General features: G+C 43.7%; 1 protein-coding gene across 2 annotated transcripts in view; it reads right to left on the bottom strand.

Annotated features, from left to right (window-relative positions):
* The window catches only part of LOC115386686 (mitochondrial import inner membrane translocase subunit TIM16-like), an 89,901-nt gene extending 65,958 nt beyond the window's left edge, over positions 1-23,943 (bottom strand). For both annotated transcript variants that reach the window (XM_030089107.1, XM_030089105.1), the window contains exons 1-7: positions 23,806-23,943; positions 22,070-22,166; positions 21,723-21,803; positions 21,560-21,630; positions 20,622-20,808; positions 19,503-19,579; positions 15,419-15,469 (exon numbers count right to left, since the gene is read on the bottom strand). In XM_030089107.1, the coding sequence (XP_029944967.1) occupies positions 15,419-15,469; positions 19,503-19,579; positions 20,622-20,808; positions 21,560-21,630; positions 21,723-21,803; positions 22,070-22,166; positions 23,806-23,865 (624 nt within the window). In that variant the 5' untranslated portion in view covers positions 23,866-23,943. The remainder of the gene's footprint in view (positions 1-15,418; positions 15,470-19,502; positions 19,580-20,621; positions 20,809-21,559; positions 21,631-21,722; positions 21,804-22,069; positions 22,167-23,805) is intronic.
* Positions 23,944-24,166: the final 223 nt, after the last annotated feature.

Genomic DNA, 24,166 nt, shown 5'->3' on the forward strand with positions numbered 1-24,166 from the left:
ATGTGAGAAAGCAGGGATCTTTTAGCAGCGTAGGATTTTCTAGGCATTGTCAACAGTGCAAACTTGCTTTTATTTAGCATGTACTGTGATTATGAACAAAACAGGAGAGAATTTGGCACTGAAATCCTTCAAAGGGAAGTCATTGAATCTTCAGGACTTAAAGACCCCAAAATTCTGCTATTTAGAGATTATCCAACATACAAGTAACACTTTGAATGCCTAACGCTCGCAGATGGTGTGTGAGCCCTCTGTCATCTGTGTGACAACAGTAGAGGTGCACTAAGTTCTCCAACAAGACACTGAAGTAAACAGCAATGTCTCTATGGAAGAGGAGCTGAATACCAGCTGCAAACGTCTCTTTTAGGGTCACCATGAGGATCATGGCTGGACTCTTCTGTATGTGTGGCGTTACATTTTGGCTTGTTTTTTAAGCTGCACAGCTATTTTGTTGTGTAATTGTTTAATTTTCCACAGTTGAGAATCATTTAGACAAAGAAAGAGGAAAACTGATGATAAGACTGGTCATATTTGGCCAGTGGAACTGCTGTGTGTTTCATTGATTTCAGTGAAATGGAATTTTTAAAGTGTACTCCCTTACCCACAGGGATCCTTCAATTGTTTCTTATCTCGTTGAGTCGACAGACTCTGATTTTTGGACGACAGTCTCTTCGGCCCACTTTCTACCCGCCAATGCTCAGGTCATGTTCGGACAACAAGAAACCAACTGACAAATTATTCAGCTGGAATCTGTAAATATAAGCACCATCTTTACGGACAGAACTGATTAGTTTCTCTTTTGCAAGAATATAAGTAACAGCAGAAACAGAGTGCTACTTATCCTTATGTGAGTTTTGGACACAGATCTAAAGCTATAGAAACGAAACTGAACTCCTCTCAAACCCAAAACTGTCATTTTATTATTTACGTTTCTACGGGAATTGAATAAAGTTTGACTTCAAATGTTTGCCCTTTAGAGGCTTTATAGTCTGAGCCAGCCTTCATGTAGAGCTGGTCGCCGCTTGGCTGTACCGGGCCTTCTCCATTTGCATTCACGGTAAAAAGAGATGAAAGAGACGTAAATCGTCCCCGCTAACTGCAGGATGAATGTAAAGCAATTCCCCTCACAAAATATTGAGTATTTCCACTGAATGTAAAGCTCAGGCCAAAACTCCTGTGCTGGAATGCTCCCAAAAAACTCTAAATCACCCGCAGTCAGATGTATGCAGGCATGTAGGCCACAGCCGTGTTTCAAACCAAATTTATTATTTTCAGCTATGAAGCAAGTTGACAATGCAACAGATGCATCAAGCGTGCATCGAGTGCGCACGTCTCTCTCTGGGAAGATACGTCTCGGTGCACACTTGCAATTTATCTGACACAATCTGTGTGTTGTACAGATGTTTTCAGGCTCCCGGTTTACTCCCAAATAGCTCGATTCGCTGAGAGGGTTTACAAAACACTCCACCGACCACGCTCCGACACGTTTCTAAAGCAACGGCGCTGACAGAGTTGATAATAAGTCCTGGATTGAATAAACACTTAAGCTGTAGCCAGGCGTCATTCTTCAGCCGGCAGTCGGCTGCTGTGCCTCATGCAGGTAACGTAGTCCATATTTGCCTTGATAACTCTGCGAAAGTGAGTCAGTTGAAAAATAACCCAGATGTATGAGAACGGTCCAGAGTAAACTCAGGCCTGCAAAAAAAAAAAAGAGTAATAGATCAGGAAACGGCAAAGAGATGAGAAAGGCTGAAGCTGGAGGTATAAACATAGGCGAAGAGAATTCATTGCCACTGAGCCGTTCATCACCGGCCGCACTGGCTGATTTCCTTCCAGGGGCATGACAGCGGCGTGGTATTCTGACCAAACTAGGAGCAAGTCCAGCAGAAAGTGAACGGCTCGGGGCCTGTTCCGCACTGCAGCTGCTTTTAGAAGCCCAAAAGCGTCGTGTGATTCATATTCAACAGCAAGAAAATTTAATTCTGTTCTTATTGCTGGCATTAGTGAGCAGCGATTAGTGAGCAGCGGAGCTTTCTTTTGAACATACAGTTTCGAACACCTCCAGCATCCAACAAAAAGTCAGGAAAACAGGAATATAGATCCGGCAATCCTTATTCCTGCCTCCAAAATGGGCAAGCACTTTTAATGCTTGTGGGAAAACTACAGGGAGCTCATTATTCATGCTTTTCCAGCTCATAACAGTGATGAATTAAGATATAAGAAAGCCTCAAACACATTGGGAGATCCAACTCAGTGCTGAGGATTTGATGCTAAAAGCTATCTCCTATTAAATAAGATAGCAATCACCTTCTTCAAGTCAGTCACCTTACATTATTCTCACAGTCTATCAGGCTGTAAAAGATTAAGACATGCAATAAAGCTATTGTGAAAGCAGCCGAAAGCCAAATTAATATTATTGATGACATTTACTCCACCGTCGAAGGCCAATTAGGTGCAATCCGTCCATAACTTCCTGTTTCGAAATGTAGTTTGGACTCATTGTGAGTGAATCAATGTGTATTAAAACTTGAGATGTTTTCCAATTGCCAAAAAAATCAAACTGCACAACTTTCAAATCACAATAACTTAAGACCCTGAAAAATGGTCTGCGAAAAGGGAAAAAACACAAATTTACTCATCAGGGGATTTATGCATCACCTTCTGGTGAACTGACTTTCAAGTTGGAAATGTAGTTTTGCCGTGACAACATCCCTCAGACCTTCACTACGCAGCCTGAGCCAGACACAGCAGATAAACCGGTCGCTGCTCCCTGACGTCACATTCACCCGGACGCGAAGGCGCGTGCTGCATGGTCCCTCCTGATGAAGACGTCATCAGGAGTTTGTCTCTAAATCCATTGACATGTAATATAGGATTAACGCTGCGTGCCGGACCTCGGTTCACCTTTTCCCAATAAACAGCGTTTGAACTTAAGGAAGCATAATACAGCCGTCAGAGAGGCGCGCTGCTGCCGAAACCCCGGGGCAGCCAGAGGACACAACATCTGGACCTTGTGAATGTGTATATAAATGTTGCCAAAGAGTATCTCTCCTCAGCGCTCGTAAATTCAACTGAAATCCCATTCACCTAAACCTTACCCACATGCTACAAATCGATCATGACGGACATGAAAACAGGGAGGGGAAAAAAAGAGAGAAGGATAGAGGGAAGAAAGAAAAAAAAGCAGAAGACAAATGTTTTTTTTAGCTGCCAAACAAAGGGTCGGCGCTCATGGAAAGGGGAGAAAGAGGAGAGCTGAGGAAGTGCAGGGAATCAGTTACACCTGCTTGAATTGCAGACCGGCGCATGAAGTGGAGGAAACTACATCTTATGTGGGGAAAGAAGATCGTCAACAGGTGTCAGCATGAAGATGTTATGACAGACTTCAGGAGACGGTCAATTAAAATCAAAACAGGTGTGAATAATGTGGATCTAACTCCGGGTTTACACAACACTGAGACACTGCAGACCAAGATGTAGAAACAGGCCAGTGCCATCCAGCGGGCTGCCCGGTTATTTATGGGTCTAATAAATATCCCCGCTACGTATAAACAGATTCGGATCAGTCTGCTTCCTTCTGTCCTCCTCCCTTGAACTTGAGCAGACGCCGTGCACGTCTGCGTCGCTCGCTGTAGCGTTGACTCACCCACCGGGACCGATATCAGGTGTCTGTGTGCACATATGGGAACTGTCGCAGTCTTTATCTCCTCCACTCCCGCCCGTCCTGTGCATCGGCTCGACGGGGGAGGACGTTTTTAACAACGAGCGCGCTTCACGATTTATTTTCACAACTTAATTCACTTTTAGAACGCTGCGGTGAGATCTCCCAGTCAGATAATGTGTTTGTTTTTCATATTCACCAAACCACTGAAATGACTGTTCTTCATTTCCTGCCATGCCTCCAGTCATCCCAGAGCTACAGCATTCATTTCTCTAATTTCACCTCCTCTAATCAATAACTCTGCAGCGCGGCTTTCATCAAGACGCCGTCTCTCTGCCTTTTCATCTGCGGCTGATTAGTCTTCTCACCAATTACGAGGTTTCTCTTCATCCCTGTTCTGCCTTCATGGCCCATTTAGATCCTGATCCTCAGTCAGGATTCACTATCTTTAGCGTAACTATTACTCAACAGACATTTCTTCAGAAGGTAGGGGGCGTGTGTGTGAAAAGAAAAGAGCCGGTCGGGGAGGTTGGAAGATGAAAATCAAACCAGTCCTTTCAGGCTTTGATTTCCTTCACTGCCAACTGCTACTTTTTTCTCCATTAATTGGAACCATATTACATTTCATTTATTTCTCAGAAAAGTCCAGAAGCCACAGATCCCACTTCGTCTTTTCCATACTTCTTTTTTCGCTCCGCTCCCTCTCCCTTCCCGAAGATTAAAATGAATGCGCGAGGTCAGAAGCTGGACGGGGGAGGGCAATCAAAGGGAACGACTGCACAGGTTCAGTCCTCTGCTGCAGCTGTGTAAGCAGGGATGGAGGGAGTGACCCTTCCGCCATTCATCATGTGTTGAATAAAGTGTAATATTCAAACTTGTTTTTCACTTGCAAGTTTACGTTGACTCCAAATCTCTTGTGATTTGGCGTGAAATCAATCACTCGTGCTCATGTCTATAGTGTAATACTCTGTATAAACAAACTGTTAGGGTTACGTACAGTGCAAAATAATATTGATAGATAATGTTTCAGATTAAATTTCCATCTCAGTAACCGAACAGACTGTTACTATCATCATCCTTTGTTTTTTTTCCATATCTGCTTCGCTCAGTCATTCTTTCCCGTGTCTCGTTTCCTTCGTGTCAGCAAACGAAAAGCCCTGCGCAGTAAAAAGCAACGGAGATGTGAGCCAACGGGACGATGAGCGCAGTTCTGGGGCCAGGTCTGCTCTTCAGACACCACGCAAGATCTGGAGTCCCCGAGGACGGTCGACAGACCGGACTGTTCCCCGGTTAAATATAGCATCCAGCTGAAATGGAATATCCAGACGGCCTTTCTGTAGGCCAGTTGTTTTGGTTTTTGTTTTTTTTCTTATCCCCTTCTTTCTTTTATGCCTTGATGGGAATAAAAGCAGGGATCTTAAGATCTGACACATAGATGGCTGGAAAATAGGAAATTAATTCTGAGGAGAAGGGAAACATTGCACTGCTCGACAGGGAACATCAGTCTTTTCAGGATCAGAGGGGAATTTCCTCCAATTCATCCCACACACTCAACACATACTACATGCGTATCGTATATTCAGGATGTCATTTTAAGCAGGCAGGTGCAATGCTGTCATGTAAGCATAAATTTTGCACGGTTAAAAAAAAAAAAAAGTGAAATCATAACAGATCAGGTGGCAGCAGAGCCAATAAATTATTAGAAAAGCAACAATCTGTCTTCATTTGAGCTGAAACCCTAAGACCTTGAGAAAGTTTTGTACCTTGAGAGTAGTTATGGAAAAGCTGCATTTAAAGGTTATTTTCATATCTCATCAAATGTTCTTTTTCTTACTTTTTTCAACATCTAACCATGTTTTAATTTAGTACAGTGCTTATCTGCAGATATAAACAATTCTGCATCTGAGATCAAGTGAGAGATGAATCATTGGACAGGACATTGGAAGTGAATGTCAAGAGATTCCTGAACGCTTGTTTCATTCGAAAATGGTTTATGATTGTAACAATAATGGCAAATATTCTATATCTTAATCAAAATGCTAGTCAAATTCCTCCTTTCCTTGTAAAATATCAGAAATAAAATAATAACTTACATATACCTGAACATTTCTATTTACCTTCCTGCAGGATTTCTCACATGGAAGTTCTTGGTCTGAGTCTCCTGTCTGCATCACGTCATGTAGTTCTATAGTAGTTATCTCAATACTGCAGCGATTACTGAGACAGGCCGGGCAATGACTTTTATATAAAGCGGTCGCACTTATTCGGAACAACCGCAGAAAATGAAAGACCATCTGTCAAAACAAAACTGATATATATGACTTAAGCATACAATCAAATCATCGAGAAACAAGGAAAATTTAATCTCTGGTGTACAAATGGCTTTGTGGGGAGCAAACGCTCCTCGAAGAAATACCCTGGTGCATATTTTGGCAAAGTCATAAATGCGTCAACATCTCATCAAACGTTTGACAAAAATTTTAAAAGCAAAGAGTAAATGTCGCTCGCTGTGTGATTTTAGCTCTGATTATTTTATTAACGCTGGTTATTAAGATGCAGTGTTAATTGGGCTCTGAAGCCACAGCCAGAAATCCAGCTTGGTCTGCGGTCACTCATGTCTGGGACCTGGGAGAAAGACAACAGATTGGACTTAATTGTGCCGCCCGGCAGGCGGAGAGGCACCGGTGGCACCGTGCCACCTCTGGCGAGAGTCTTTCCTTTGGCAAAAACCACCCAAGGTTACAGAGGCTGGCCTTGGACGAGGACGCCGTACAGCTAGCCGGTTCCGGGAACTAAACATGATTAACGGGACCATTAAATTCCCTCAATTTGCTCTCGGGTCCAAAAGAAGCACTGGCCGGCCAGAGGAGATTTGAAGCGCATGTCTGGTGATCTCCGGGGCTTTTTGATGGTTACTGCGGTCGGGGTTCAAGCAATGAATATTCTTGAGATACACTTAGTGGCTCAGTCCTTCAGAACTCTGCGAGGCAGGACAGGAAGGACACTAATGACAGAGCGAGAAACGAAGCTGCCGACGACGGCGGGGACTGCTCGCACCCGCGACTGATGACAATCTGCCAGATCCCATCCACAAAGACAAAGGGATGATTCAGTGGCGGGGGGGGGAGTGAGGGTATGCAGCCTGACCCGGCCCTCCGGGGTTTCTGCTGTCATTTAGAGCTCTTTCGGAGCTGCGAGCTGAGACTTGGCTGGCCTTCCTCCCTGTCTGAAACCACATCATAGAGGCTTCTAGTCTTCAAAGTACCCCCACGCATCTGTGCAGAGGCAGGAGGAAAGACTCAACCGGGCGGCACATCTGTGGACGAGATCTTTCTTTTATGCCCGTGTCACTTATGGGTAAATCCACCCAGAGATTCTTATTCTTATCCTCTCATTCAAAATTCATCCTTTCCTGCATCATTTTCAATAAATTCGGTAATTGCTCACGTTAAAGAATGACTAAACAATGAAAACAAGAACAACACTTGTAATGGGATTATAATTACACCAGCAGGTGTTTGCCTGAGGGGACAATGAGCTCAGGATTACATGCTGGCCACTGATCACACTTTTATCTTTCAAACACTGGATCATATTTCACACGTCCCGACGCCTGCAGACTGCATGCTGAGCAGCTGAAGGACAGCCTGATTAATCACTTCATCTTCAGTATGCTAACAAACAACGCAATTTGCTGCTAATGTAGCGCCTTTGAGAATTCCCACATGAACGCTCTTTTAACGCCATCCTCGCCCCAAACACTCGAGGAGAACTAACTTCCACGTAGCTGCAGCGTGCAGCCACAAACTACAGCAGAACCTGTTGTCTTAAGAGCTTCAATTAGCAGGAGATGATCTTGGAAAAGGATTCTGTGTTCATAAGACATGTGTGAGCCAGATTTCAGGGCCTCTTACTCTCAACAAGTCCCCCTGTTGAGAATCTGCCATGTTGTAAAGTCACAGTTCATTTTGTCTGACCTCGGAGAAGGAAAACATTCAGCGCGTTATGCAGGTTCTGTACACCTGCGAGCCTTTCTCATAGCGGTGGAGCATTTTTTTTTTCATGATGGCAGCCCATAGGAGACGCGGCATGACGGTATTCTGAGCTCAGGCTTTTCGAGTGTTTGTGCTCGACAGCATTCAGCATAGTTTCGAACAAAGAAACATAATCGAGCTTCCCCACAGGATCACGTCAGCCCCAAACACACCCGTCCACTTTAAAACACGCAAACTACAATGTTGAGTCATAAGTAATGATGGTGCAGTGAGTTCATTTGCAGTTCATTCCTCATTAATTCAGATGATACGGTATGATTAAATACAGCATTAAACAGGAAACAAAAAAACAACAGTCAGCTATTACACTTTCCTCCATCACTCAGGTCAACGCAATGTGTCTTTTGGACACCGGCAAAAATCTGTTGTTCTTCATCTCCTGTGTTATTTTTCAATTTAGTTTAATTATATAATCACCAAGTTAATACTTCCCAATAATATACTCATTCATTTAGTTTTGGAAGACTGCTGTATGGCGCTAAACTGCTTCTATGCACTTGATGAATAACTTAAGACTACAGTGTTTACTGGGGATTTTTTAGAGTAAATACCAGCTGTGATATATCTAAAAAAGTGGTTGACACTGTTAAAGCTCAGGCTGGAGTTTCGAGTGTGGCCACGCCGTTAGAATATCCATTATAGACGAGCATTTAAAACACAGACATGTGAACAGCAATTTGATCTGATCGCCATCATATTTAGAAGTATGGACAAACACCAACTAAAACCCAAACACACAAAGTCCACCATCTTTATTGGAGGGGTTTCTAACCCTTGTGGTTCACTGTATCTACCAGAGTCAAAAAGTATTTTCTTGTGCTTTTCTCTCACTACTATGACCAAAAAACAATAAAAGAGAATTTTCTTGAAACTGTGCTTCCTATAAGCATCAATATCATCTAACCAGTAACAATGATCCCTCATCTTCCTGCGTCTCATTAATGATCATCATCCGTGGTTATTTTTTTGGCGGCAGGTGTGGAGCACATGTGAGCGCTGGGCCTTAATTAGTTCAGAAATAAAGAGTTCCAAAGCAGCCAAACGCGCTGATGAGGCCCCCTTCGCACAAACAACACACACATGTGAGCAGCAAGCGCCAATCCTGCCAGCTGGCACCCGCTCTCATCCCTTTCCTCCAGAAAAATATCCAATCATCGCCGCCGGAGCGAGCACACACACGCAAACACACACACACACACACACACACACACACACACACACACACACACACACACACACACACACACACACACACACACACACACACACACACACACACACACACACACACACACACACACACACACACACACACAAATGCTGCTCATTAGCTTAAGCAGCTGAAAATTCTTCCTACTTTTAATGCCATCACAACTCTTTCAATCCTGACCAATCTCAGCAAACAAGAAGTTGTCCTAATTTTTACAGCCAGACAAACAAAACATATTTCAAAGAAGGCATCAAGACGAACACAATGTAGCATTATCACTTCACCGAGGACTAACTCCAGGCTGTAAAAACTAAGCTCTGGCAGATCAGCTTTAAGTGAGACTGATTGCAGTGAAAACAATATTCAGATTTCATGCCACCGTTTTGCTGAGCAGTTCGAAAAATCGCCAGAATCCCAACCCCTCATTAGAACGAGGGTCTTTTCAGGTTCGCCAGATTCGCTGAAAGTAACCAAAACTGGCAGCAGGCTTGAAGCCAGTAAGACAGGGAGCCGAAATATGAAGAGAGAGCGGGGAAAAGAGGAAGATAGGGAAAACGGGGGGAACAACATCTGGGCTGAGTTAACCGCCGCCTATTACCAGATCCTGAACTCAACAAGGTTTGATAGAGAAAAAGACGGGAACGGAGCGCTCTGCCTGTCAGTGATCTGGCGGGATGGTGGAGATTCTTAATTAGGTGAACCACAGGAATGAGGCAGTCGGGTCAAAGGGGAGAGACACGCACAGATGGAGACGTGCACCGAGATGTGCACTCACATGCAACAAACCAGCAAAAAAAAAAAAAAAAAAGTAAAAACTTAAATGCTGCACTACTTGATTATTGATGATGGAAGATTTATGTTGTACTTTTTCTTTTTTTTTTTTTTTTGCACCACCGCTAAGAAACGGTTTACTAATTGGGCTGAAGAACCAGATGTTGGAGAAAATAATAAAACCATAAGAACATGTCTAAAGTAATAAAAATGAAAAGTCACAAGCTGCCTCTTTCGCAAAGAGAAAAGCCTCACTCAACTGTAAAAAGAAAGACGGAATAAATACACTGGCTCATCGATTCAAGCTTCTTTCACCCTTCAATTTCAAGTCCAAATATTAAAAGGAGAAACTGCGGTACCTTTCATTTATATGATTTTTGCATTAAGTCCTTGGGAGTATAGCTTTTTGAAACCTTCTGTGCCCCTCCATGGAAAATTTCTGGATCAACCCCTGGCTGGAACAAGGTCAAAGGTCACCAGGATGATGCCAGTACAGTCACAGTTTGTTTGACATCATCGTAATTATTCATTTCTAGCTGGGTAAATGAATTAACGGTAATTATATAATACTAGTTTTTTGGGAACAATAATATAAATCAGAAATGACTGGTAGAAATCAGTGAAAAGTCACACACTCAACCTGTTTTTTCAACCCAAAATATTGTTTTTTCCACATAACAGCTCCTATTAAGGCTTTTTTTTTTTTTTTTTTGCACCGTTCGAAGGCTCCCACTTGTGAAGATATTTGTAAAATCCATTATATTTCAAAACTGAGATAAACTGTGTGCACTCTGCTGTCAGGCACCGCTGAGAGGTTTATGTTTTGATGATGCTCCAGGTGGGTAAACAGTCATATCTCCAATATGACGTGTTTACTTTCAGAGAGAGGGTTTCGAGTTTAGCACAGATTTCAGCCCTGAATAGCTGTGCTCAACGGCACATGCGAGTTAAATTTAAACCAACACAATTTCACTAATTGTCTCATTACAGCCTCCATTAGCTGGAAGACTGGCACTGCAAATAATTTCAAAACAAAGAGGCATTTTTTTGGCTCAGCTGGGGGTGAAACTATGCAGCTGGAATCTGTAGTTCAACATCGAGCGAGCCTGTGACATATTCCTGGAATAAGCTCCTGTTCTTTATATTTCACAATGTTGACTCAGTATCCCTCTGGTGTTAGTATTAGACATTCTCCAGCCTGTAAACAAGCTTCTCTCTGCAGAGAGTATCACAATTTCAGCCTCTGGCAAGTGCGGACCCTGCGAGGAGAAGTCATTTATTGGTAAAAGCTGAATGCTGAGCATTTTTCAGGGTGAGGAAGGTAGTGTTTCCACACTTTCCCCTAACATCTGAAGCATATTCTTGTGTTACTTTTATTAAACTGTGAGGCGGAGATGGATCACTGGGCTGGGGCTTCATAACCTGGGGCTCAGGGTTTATTGATCGCTTCAGCTCAGATATTATTTTGAAGAAAGACTGAATATTGTTAAATCATGACGCTAATAAATATGGATAAAATTTCACTCAACATGCATGCAGATTAAATAAATAAATCAGATATTTTGATATGCATGAAACCTGTAGAATACTAAGAAAATAATGTAGGTGTGTTGTTCTGATTTCTTATAATCGACCAGCAGAAGCACAAACATCAAAATCAGGTCTATCCAATTCACATCATTTCTGATTTTTTTTTCCTTTCTTTTTTTATCCTAACATCTCTCTAAGTTCCCATTAGTGATGCAAACTATAGTGCTAAGTCAAAGAGCTTTATTGTGCAGCCTGCCAGAGGCTGTACACACACACACACACACACACACACACACACACACACACACACACACACACACACACAAAAAACCCCACGCCATGCCTGCCTGAAGTTTATTCTGCCTGTAATGAGAAATCGGAGCATAAACACATATACACAGGCACTCCCTCGCTTCCCAAACACACACTTTTCCAATTATGAGAAGGCAAAGGCACAGAGATAAGACAAAAAAGCCGTTTATTATGCCTGAAATGAGAAACACCAGAATGGAAACAAACACCTACCGGGGAGTTCGGTGTGTGTAATTTATAGCAGGATATAAAAGACGGTATAGGACTCAAACCACTGGGCTTCGCCTTGGCCCTGCCCAGCGCTCTCTACTTCAAGTCCAAACCCATTCCAGCCCGTGGTCCTCTCTAATTTCACCCCGAGCAGCACAAGCTTGGGCCCAAAAAGAAGAATCTGGCCCCCAAGTCCGGCAAACTATTCCCTTTTCCTGTCTCCCTCCTCTACCAGTGACCGCAGATCGACAGCTCTACGGCCAGCACGGGCCCGAAACTATGAGGGGTATTTTCAGCACTGTAATTTGAAACACACATGGTATACACTCAGGCACACACACACTCGCATACAGAACCACACACTCAGCAAATAGACAGACGTCGGGGATGGATCAAAAGGAGGGATACAACCGGAGAGCGGAGAGGAGACGAAACTGCCCACAAAGGCACGTGTCCCATTAGGATCGGGTCACGATGTGAGCGTTCTCCACGAGCGCCGGGTCTCTGGAGTCCTGCCGCTCGGCGCAGGAAAGCAGGGCGGAGGCCTAACTATGCAGAGATGGGAAAGAAACCCGTCTGAAAACAAGAGGCCAGTGTGGGGATGTCACAGCGGCGAGGACAGATCCAGGGATAAAGGGGGGGAAAAAAAAAAAAAAACAGTTTGTGTTTGGTACTGGATGATACATCATGTTGCCATTTTTACACAATATGCAGTTTATACATGCAGGAGAAAAAACAAATACACACTGTATATATCCACAAGGGTTTAACTGAGGACTGCAGAGTGGTTAGCACTGATGCCTCACAGCTAGATTGTCATCGGTTGGGTTTGGTGGCTTTTCTATTGGGAGTTTGCATGGTCTCCCTGTACGGGAGTGGCTTTTCTCTCCGGTGTGAACCCTGTTCCAGCACCGCGTGAACCGGTGTACAAGATAGATGGATCTAACTGACTCGAGTCAGTTTTGACCACTTTAGACATTTTTTGTCAAATTAAGTAAACCACGCTGCCTCGGTCCCTCCCCCCCACCCGCCTCCTGTCAGTGGAAAACAACGGACATCAAAACATCGTCTGAATCTGAGACGTCGTGCCACATTTGCGGGCACACTTTTCCCAATCGGTGCCAGCTACCAAAATACAACAGCGTGCACGCACGCACACACACACGACGCTGATTACAGAAGCAGTACATGCTCCTCGTTCTATCCAAGACCTCAATTACCCTGTGCAGTCTGATTTCCTAGAAATACAGCAGGAGCAGAGCTGTAATTAGGGCCTAAATTTACCCCACCTGCCCGGAGGAGAACCCGGCTCGCTGCTCGCCACAAGGATGAGCCAGCCCCGCTCCAGCAGGATTCTCGTAAAAATTATTTCCAAATTTATCAACTGGAGATTGTTTGCGCGCAGTCAGGAAAATCACAAGTAGACGCACGAAAATTAAATTGTTGAGGAACTAGCTCCCAGCTCCCAGCTCGCGCCCGTGCATCCAAATAACGGCGCTCATGGTGCTTCAGCGTGTTTAGGATTCGTCACCCGCAGCATTTCAAACCTCCCCGTCAGCAGATGGGGCGTTAATAGAAGCGACGGTGGCCGTCACATTCTGCACAGGCAGCGAGGGACGGACGTCTGAAAGCTGTGAGGCCACACTCCTGGGCCGCTCGCATTTCAAAGGGTTAGAAAAAGGAAAAGAGAGAAAAAAATAAACACTTTGTGGCGATGAGGGAGTCACACATCTGTACATCTCGGTCACCTCCACGTCACTGAGACCAGAGTTATTATAAGAAACGAAAAGCAAAGAGACGGGAAAACTCCAGACTGGCAAAGAAGTCCCAGGCGACCTTTAACACCACAGACCTGTTCTGCAGTGACAGTGTTATTGTGGAGCAGCTTAAGAGGCAGAAGAGGCTGCTATTAGCCCTGGTGTGGCCTTTACCTTCATTTTAAGCTTGAAGCAAGCATAAAGACTGGCAAAGAACCAGAGGAAGATACACAAACAAATCACCAACATCACATTTTATTACAGTACCAATTTAGAAAAAAAAAAAAAAAGCAAGATATAGAATTGAACTGTCGATTACCACTGCGCTGTCAGAGGCACCAGATTTTGGCATTAAAAACAAAATATGTGAATTAAAAAAAAAAAAAAAACTTTTTTTTTCCTTAGTGGAGACTGATGGAACTAGTCGAGGTTTAATGATGAATGGAAGGATCATTTCCTCTGCATTAAAGTTACTTCATTCTGTCCTCGCTCCCGCTATCCATCATATTAAATTGAAAATGCCCATTATTTGGCCGAAACATCTCAGTCATCACAAACCACTGGTCTTCTACTGGAGACACAGAGACAGACTGCCTAACCAGCACTGATTCAGTCTGAACCAATGGGAACTTCGCTTTCGTTCAGTTCTATTCAGCTGATGACAAGTCTTCTGTCAAACAGAGTGGCTTATGACCGAGATTGCATTGCTGGGGTCATTTATAGCACTGCGGGGAATCTGTGCTTGGTCTTCTTGTGGCGAGTGTGGTTCCAGACAGAGAGCTGCTGGAAAACAGAGAAATGCCGAATAGCACTGAAATGACCTCAACAGTCACAAACCTGATGCAAAAAACTTCAGACACGGAAGAGGAGCCAGCTGATTCGGTTCATGTTACTGAAGCTGCACTCGCACAACTCTGTCATGTAAAAGTATACAGTTCTGCGTGTGCCACACGGACAAGCAATCCACGTGTATCCTTTCCTGCTCTGGCTTCTCGTGCATTCTGAAACAATACCGCTTTTCATGGCGGCTTCAGGACTCATAAAGATCGACACCCAGATGGAAGCACACCAGTGCATTAACACACAAATATGCAGTAACGCAGGTTGTGATATGCCTTCCAGGTATTTCCGTGATCTAATATTTAATCTGCTTCAGCACGTAGTGTTTTTGCAGGATTTCTCATATTTACAGAGGAGAAGGACCATGAGGCAAGCCAAGCATCGTGGTAATTAAAACATGCTGGGAGGTCCAGGGCTGAAGGGTGTGAGAATATTTGCCTCGCTCAGGATGTTCGCTGTCTTTATCCTTCAGTTTTTGAGGCATGAACGCTCAACTGCTGCGTCTCCTCATTCACACTGCTGGAAACAGTCTTGTTGTCCATGAAAAAAAAAAAAAAGCAGCAGTGGTGTAAGATGTGAGGATCTCTCCATTTAGTAGGAAGGAGGGAGCAGAGATGCCATCATTTGCAGCACAAGGGTTCTCACTGGATCTGCTGCAGTCTATTTCTGGATGTGTGAAAGTTGCCGTCTGAACTCTGATTTGCATCCAATCACAAAAAAAACAACTTTCTTTAAAGGCCTTGATCTATTGCCAAGAAAACTGGCCTGTTTTTTTTTTTTTAACCAAGGTATAAAAGCTACACAGACTTTTTTTTACTTCATCTTTCAGTTTTTACCTTCAAAAAGAACATCAAACCATTGCTCTCCTTCTTGCCTTATTCCCTGCCTCCTCTGATGCTACCGCCAATCTCCGTGTAAAAGTTTACTACATAATTTTGTTGGTTAAATTCTTTGAAGGGAAAGGAAACAAAGAAAAATCGATTAAGAAAACAAAAAAAACTGTTTCTCTTGATTGTAGAACAACCTGAGAGCAGTTTCCAGGTCTTATGAGGTGTCGACTTTACTTGGGACTCACCTGAACCGGTGTCAGCTGGGCTCGGGGATCGAACACTCGCAGCATCTTGTCCTAGAAAAAGAGGACGATGCAACATTGTATGAAAACCACTCAAATGTTTTCAACACATTGTCATTGTTGGCAGCTTGTTTTCCGCTTGTTCCATTTTCATTACAGTTAATAAAAGCATTTCAAGCTGAGTATGAAGAATGTTTGAAGACTGCAGAGGATTTACCCAGCGGAGGGCTCTCAAATAAATAACTAGAAACATAAATTTCAATCAACTGCAGAGATTATTAAATATTTGCACAAGAAAGGGTTAAGACTGAACGCTCAAGTGAGGTCAAAATCTCATCTCTCATCTCTGAAATGAATTCAAAAGAACTAAACGCTTCATAGTTTCCACAGAAATTCACCAGACTAGTGAAATATGAAGGAAGCAGCTTGAAAGCATTAATGAAGAGTCCCTCCACCTCGGTCTAAATCAGATAACCACCAACACCAGCTGTCTGAAGTTTGCTCAGTTATCAATGTGATCAAACTGATTCATCGTCAGCAAATGCAATGCGGTGACCTCGCCGCGGCCTCGTGTGCCTTGACCCTGGCCGGCCCGAAGTCACATTCGGCATCAATCAGAGCAGCCAATCGGAGCAGCTCCTGCGTGATTGAGAGGAAATGGGGTCTAATGGGATCAGGCTGTGACTGGGACGTGCGTGTCTGCAGTGGTGTCACTCAATACTGCTGCGTGGCGGCGATCACAGCAGCGGCTTAATACACTGAGCCCATAGAAGGCAATACCAATAACTACTCAGGCTGAATAACACCACACTGAACCATATGCACGCCAAAAGGAATCAGTGGGTTGACTGTGACGCAGTCAAGCGCTGCACGAGACACTCACCTGCACAGAAAACATCAACCATCCACTCCAACAAATAAGAACCAACATGTAAACATGCAACCTGCTATTAGCAGGGAAGATTTAGCAAATTTTTTGATACTTGAAAAGCACATACTCAGCTTTGATACGTACTCCAGGAATGCAAACTCCTTACAAATGTGGCGTCAATATTCGAAAACATGTTGAAGAACACAACCAGGGCATCAGCTCATTTCCTTCCATCAAGCTTCTATTTGCTATTTTTAGATTGTGTACCGTAAAGGGATTTTTAACTCGTGCGCCTCTTCATTTTGTCTGTGTGTGTGAGTGTGTGTGGGTGAAGCCCACCCACGAATATGATGCCCCACGGCTACGTCTTCAGGCCTCGGTGACCTGGGACTAAGCCGAAGGCTCAGGGAGCAATACAGGAAGAACACGTCCAAACAAACACACACACACACACACACACACACACATATATACACCAACAATCCTCCACCTGCTTTAAAAACGCCAAGCTGATATCCTCAAATGTGTTGGATTGTTGGGAAAGAACATTTCAAAACGTACATACAGTAAACTATTCTGTTCACTTCATTAAAAAAAGGAACATTTTGTCATCTTAATGATTTGGATTTTAAAGGGACAAATTAAGAGGAAAAATGTATAATTCTGTTTAAGCCGCTTGTACGTAAGCAGCCACAGAGGTCTTTGCACCTCGAACAAGCCCTTGAAAGAGTGAACAAACCAACACACACACACACACACACACACACACACACACACACACACACACACACACACATAGGCAAACATACATAAGCTTGACTGTATCCAAAATGGAAGTTAAAATCATTCACTGCTACATCCATCAAAGTGTGATGGCGAAACACCATATGTGAGAGGAAACTATCTGGCTGTGCAAACACACAGAGCAGGAGATACACACATATAGATGTGTCCATCAAACAACCACACTCACACACTCAGACAAGCAAACACACTCTCTTCAGGCTATGACAATAACATATCCAAATACACACACCACCTTAAACTCATAAATGCGCAGATGGAGGGCCGCGAGAGCTGTGTGTGTGTGTGTGTGTGTGTGTGTGTGTGTTTGTCTTTGTGTGTGTGTGTGTGTGTGTGTGTGTGTGTGTGTGTGTGTGTGTGTGTGTGTGTGTGTGTGCTGAGACAGCTGCTGTTTAATCCAAAAGAAGGCGTCTCACTCTCAAGCAGCTGTTAATGAGTTTTCACTGTGAGTCCGCAGCACACAACTTTCACATTCGAGCAAACACGCGCAGATGCTGGGAATCTTCACCCAGGGGTGCTCCCCTCTTCCCTTCGCCCTCTAAATCCACTCATCAAACACATGCTGCTGCCGGCTTCCCCGTCTCCCATGGCTACCAGTGTCAAAGCCTTCGGTGAGTGGCGGGCTGAGAGTGTGGGATCTTTTAATCGGGTTGTTATTACACCATGGGAAGTACAGTACAGGGCTCGGCTACAAATGCGACTTTCAAAACCCCGAGGTGGACCGAGGACCATAAATCCAATAGCACCTCATTTCTAGGCAGCGTACCGCTGGATCCCGGTCATCAATTAGGTAAACACAGACGTTCCTCCACCGCTGCCCGCGCAACCTGTGGACTGCAGTTCCCCGAGTTGAATGCCGGCCTTCTTTCTCCCAATGTGCCATAAATACACGTCTCCCCAGGTCCAAACGAGGCCTGTCATGATTCCTGCTCTTTGGGGTGGTAGTCTTGCCTTCATCCTCCCCCACCAGGCCGAGCCCCGTGCCCCAGTGTTTACCTTACGGGAGGGCCGGGGATTGGACCCACATGTTGGCAGGCCCTATTTGCTTTAATAAGCTGAATTGGAGAGATTGAAAGAGGCCTTCTGGGTTGAATGACACCAGAGCGCAAGAGGGCAAGAAGCTCAGAGCCCCCCCCCCCTCCACACAGGGCCTCTGATTTTGAAGGCCCTTCACAAACGTTCTTCTCAGGTGTCCTGTTCTTCGGGGCTGCACTGAGGCCAGCGGCGGGAGGGATCGGTGAGGACCATCATTATCCTGTCAGGCTCACGTCAGGATTTGGACAAACTCGGTGATCGGTGCAATAATTTGTTACTTGTCAGAGCAAAGATAAACAAGAAATTGAACTGACAATCACACCTGTTAAATACATGCGTGTGGCACATTAACGTGTCAAGGGATATTTGCTCTCGAGCTTAATAAACTCGTCCGGAACAATTTCACATCAGTCAGTCTCCTGGATAACGTGCAGCTTCTTCCCCTCGACCACCAAGACTTAGAAATTGCTCTGGATCCTCAGTTTTGGATTTTTCTTTAAACTGTCAAATCAAACTGTGAGTTTTATTGCACCTACTCTGATGCACTTCATGTTTTTGTCATCAGTGTTATTATAGGTTGATTGACTTCTTTAAAAAAAAAAAAAAAAAAAAAAGAATCGATTTAGAAACAGAAGGACAACTAAACTAAAAGGACACAGAGCGGCACTGAGAATGGAACAAAACATATCTTGACTCTAAATAAGACTCTTCTTCACCAAGTACTTTATATTAATATCAATGTAAGATGCCCTCCTAAACCTATAATACTACACCTCTTCCATCCTTCCTCCTCCTAGAATATTAGCTCTTCAAAAACAACATGATCATACTTCCAGTCTTAAGCAGTGGATTGCTTTTTTCCCCGCTACGTTCTATCTTATTTCCCAAACATGACTGCACAGACTGGAAATTAGCCGGTTTCCGATTTCCTCAGAAGACTTAAACTTGCATCAAAAAGATGAGTGCACTGAAAGCCCCATGGAAGGATTTGTACTTGGAGTTAGGGGTCACTGGAGAAGAGTGGAGACATAACAAAGGCCACGCACTGCCTGGTGGTATTATCAGGTCCTTTAGCTGGCGAGCAAATGCAGTTTCCAACCCCAAAAGGTTTCAGTATTACCACAAAAAAAGTGAGAATTACATCCAGTGTGTCGTCAGGGTTTCCGTGTTTTTCCATTCCCCCTGTGTAACAGTGTATTAATTCCTAATGTGTTGTGCAATGTGAAACCCACCCTGTTTTATAAGCATCACCTCTGCTGACACTGATGATAGCGACTTCAACAAACAAATCCAGTGCTGAGTGTGGGGGCCTGACGACATCTAGTGGCCACAAAGTGCAACTACACCAGTAATTCGTGCAACAGTAGCGATCCTCACCTTGCAGGAGGTAGCGAGCAGAGAGCCGTCCCGTTTCCAGCTCAAACTTTGTACCTGGTCACCGTGTGGCTCCAAGACTGCAGACATATAAATCATCATATACAGACATCAGAAAAAGCCTTCCGTTTACATTAAATAGGGGAACCAAGATTATTAGAAAGCTTTCTAAACGAGAGAAACATGAATGAACACTAAAATGACAGAACAAAAAACAAACACAACAAAAGCACAGAATCAGAGGTCACTGGAGGAAGGAGCAGGGGAAGAAAAGAAGCCATGTGTCAAGCACACCATGTTAAGAGAGCACAGCAATGGAAGTGTGAATGACTCACACACAAAAAAAATAACCATGTCTTCCTGCAGTTGAGGCAACTGTGGGGCGTTATGTGCACGATAGATGTAAGGCTGCAGTGCCATAAGTGAGCACAGCGTAGCTGATCTGTTCACTTTCACCATCACGTCAAACAGAAGAGACAGAGATGAAGGGTGCTCCTGTTAAGACGGTATTCAGCTCAGATTTAAGGGGAAAACAAGAACCCAACACACTCAGTCAGATTTTTTTCAAAAAAAAAAAAAAAAAAACTACGAATGAGGCCATTTGAAGATGTTGTGGGGGAGTAAAGCTCATGAAAAGTAGGATCAGCGGTGGGCAGCAGCAGCAGCCAGGCCAGCTGTTGTCATGGGATGGAGAAGGAGGAGCGCAGCGTTGATGGGTGTGGGGTGGGGTGGGGGCGGGGGGTGTGCGGCCAGAGGATAGTGACTTTATCCTGAGGCCAGTCTGGGGAGACCGGGACCAGGACTGCAAACCAAAACATTACCTCCGCTGCTCCGGCACTTAAACAGAGCCACAGGGCTGCAAAACGTAGGCAGGGTCAGTCAGACAGTCTCCAACAGCAAAAAGACACCACTTCACTCCAACTCAAGAATTATGTTACACACAGAAACAAAACATGGCATGACAGAAAACTGAACGCTAACCAACAGAGAACAAAATGTTACATGTATGAGACGGTACAGAATGAGCAACGAAGACAACGGTTTTTGTGATGTTCGCTAAACTTTAACCTATAACTGCAGAGAACCCTTCCTGTGCGTTCTATATTTCCCGGCTGGAGTTACCTGCGAGCGGTGCGTCCTGAGAGCTGACATCCCAAATCAGAGGAGACCTGGCAGAGCCGACAGCCAGCAGGCCAGAGGAGGTTGGGTGGAAGTGGACCAGCTCCAGCCTGCCCTGGCCTGGACGCAGGGTCAGCTCCGGCGTGCCGGACTGCTCCAGCTCCGGATCACACAGACGCCACAGCTTCACCTGCACAAATAAGAGGAAAAGACATCAAGAGCGGTCTCTTTTTCCAGTCTTTTTTTATTTTTTTTTTAAATTCATTACAGTCTAATTACTTAATCTTTTTTTTTTTTTCATTTTTCATCTCTGCATGGGTTGTGGTCATCTAATCTCAAAAGTTTGAAATTAAAGTACTTTACATTTAATATAAAACGAGGCAACAGAAACCAGAGCTTGTCTGATGATAACTTGGCATCTGGACCTAAGGATTGAATTTCTTTTTGATGCTGACACTGTTAAAGAGTTCAGTCAGTAAAAAACAGTCATTATTTCCTTTCATAGTCAGCACAATCAAGGAGGTAAAACAATATGCTTCCTGGCAAAGGAAAAAAAAAAACCCAGCAGAATTGCTTTGCAGATGTTGGACACTGCAGCCCTCTTCAGCGTAAGTGAGTGTGGTGAAGGCAGAGTGTGTTTGTGAAGGTTTGTGAGGTAAACCGAGCAGCTGAGTTCGAGGATGCAGACTCACACTCAGCACATTGTGGCAGCCTGGACACCTGCGGCTGAGGGCAATGTGCTGAGAGGAGGGAATCTTTAAAAAGGCTGCAATAACTAAACATTGAGGGTACATATATATATATATATATATATATATATATATATATGTCTGTGTGTGTGCGTGTGTGTGTGTGTGTGTGTGTGTACAACCAGACTAAAAGAAAAAAGTAAAATCAAAGTAATGAATGAAAAAGTCAGAAAAGTGTCACAAAAAGCTCACCGTTTCATCTGCAGAGCATGTTACCAGGAGACTCTCATCGAAGGGAGAAAAGTCCATATCAGTCACCAGATCTAATGGAGGGAATAAAAAAATGAGTTGAAATTTCAAGAATAAGCCGTCTGGATCTCTCATATCGTTTAAGATTTAATATAAAAGGACCAACCAGAATGGCAGGAAATGTGTGTGACTGTCCACTGGCCGTCTGAACCAGGTCTGACTGAAGACAGGCCCAGCATGCCGCCTCCTGCAGACACAGAGAGCATCCAGGAGTACAGACTTTTCAAATATACTCTCTGAAAGTTTATATCAGGTCATTATTTTAAAAAATAATAATTAAAAAAGTGCATGTGTGAAGCTACAATACCGAACAATGCTTAGTTTTCAAATGGACTGATTAAGTGATGTGCAAATTTTGCACTCACATAATGTGATCAAAAACCAGCCTGAAACTGTGGATCCATTGAGCTTCATTAAGCAAATGCTCATGTTCAGCTATACTTCATGCCTTACCAGCCTGCTCAGAGTTGAAAGCCACCAGCTTGGAGCTTGCCTGGATGTGGTTCCCCTGGCAGGAGAAGGAGCCAGCACGGACATTGTTGATCCACTCCTACATTCAAAGATATGTGCAGCATGAACGAAGGGTCAAAGTGGAGAAAGCTGATCTTTCATACTGCACACAGACAGTCGTGATCATTATGAAAAGAACCACGCATGATTTAGCTGCTCCCACATTAAGAAGAAAAATAAAGTGAACACTGCAATCAACAGGAAGGATCTTGCTGAGTGCACACATACACACACACATACACACACTCATACAGTGGAGAGGAAGTAGAGAAGCTCCCTGAGTTGCACAGAGGGGAACTTTTAAAACCTCTTTCATAACTTAACAAGGCCAAAGAAGCAGGAGGACAGTGTGTCTGTACAACATGCTCCAGCAGGCACTGATCGGACATTTGGTCAACAGAGGAAACTTCAACACAACACCTGGAGAAACAGCTCAGCTGCTGCTCCATTACACTCCATTATTATGTCAAAGATCTAAATTTATTTTATACACACTACATGTTTTCTTTAAGGAGATATAGACAACAAGGGATGTACAATCATTAATCTTTCATGCTGCTTACGAATTGCGTCCTACATCTAATGATTGATATTGAGGTTTATTAAAACCTATACTTCGAATACAGCACACACCTGAGGGTAAGAAACAAAATTATGTTGTTTGAGAAGAAAAAATAATGTTACAGCTTTGCTGTAATTAGATATTTTAACATCACATTAGATATCACTGTTAAAACCACAATAAAAACACTTGCATATAAGTGTAATTCACATACAAACATTGCATATTAACAAAAGAAGTGGACAAAATAATACTCTAAACTGATCTACTTATCAACACAGACTACTGGACTGTGACTTTTTTCTTTCATGACTTGGATATTATTCCACATCCTTTCAGAAGACACACGATGATCATTTCAGTGCTTGAAACCACGCCTCATTCATGCATTTCTCTGGCTGGTGGTGTGTGTTTAACATTTGCAGGTGTAAAGCACCACCTGCTGTGCAGATGAGACACAAACCGAGACCATCCGTGAGCCCTGCGCATGCCACGCATTTCACTGTTTCTGTAAAAACACGACAAGGAGGGGGGTTACATAACACACCTCAGCAATGGAGGCGTGGGGCGTTCCGATTTCAGAGAAAAGGGTCTCAAACGAGAGAGAAAAATGAAGATTTGTACGCAGCACACTGCAAACCCGTCCAGACATGTCGCCCCGTGCAATCTGAAAAAACTACTACCGTTGAAGAAGCATTGTGAATGTTATATCAACAAAGACCTTTTTATGTGCATGCGTGATGTGATATCTTAGAACATCTAAGAACACTAAGCTTGCATTCGATTAAATGCGGTTAAAAAAAATGAATGCATAGACAAGATGAACGTGGTGACAAGAACTAGAATGATGGGCGTCGCTGCAACATCCGATGTAGGTTAACAGCACCACGCATCAGCATGGCACCTGGCATGTGACTATCAGCCCTTTATGAGTGCAAGTATGTGTATCCAGCCTTCAGCTCTTTCATTCCTGTGCAGGCGCCCAGATGCAGGAAGTTCAACATCCCTGCAGGCAGACAGGCGTTCCCCAAATCACAACTAAAGTAGCGCAGCTCACCGCCAAAGCGAACGATAGCAGGGGGAGCTGTGTCTATTCAGAAGCTCGTAAACTACTCACATCTTTCTTGGCAATTTTCGGAGTGGTGTTTTTATATTTGGAGGTCTTAAAGCGGTTCATGTTGCTCCCTCAAATTGACTTTGGTGCCTTCCGGGTGTCTCAGTTGAGCTGGTTGGTACAACACCGTCAACCTGTGAAGCCGAACCAACTGAAGACACGAACACTCCACACTGAGGTTTTTTCCAGATCCTGAAATTTTTTTCTTTTCTTTCAAGATCGATATAAAGCACACGTTCCAATTGAATAAATTGGAAATGTTTGAGCTTTTTCATTGTACTTTCATATTATTGATAGTATTTATTCATAATTAATTCGTTACAAGAATGAAAACTCAAATAAATTATGGGAAAGTTCAACGAAA

This window comes from Salarias fasciatus, chromosome 4 (genome assembly GCF_902148845.1).
Source record: "Salarias fasciatus chromosome 4, fSalaFa1.1, whole genome shotgun sequence".
In the NCBI taxonomy this organism is placed as follows: domain Eukaryota; kingdom Metazoa; phylum Chordata; class Actinopteri; order Blenniiformes; family Blenniidae; genus Salarias; species Salarias fasciatus.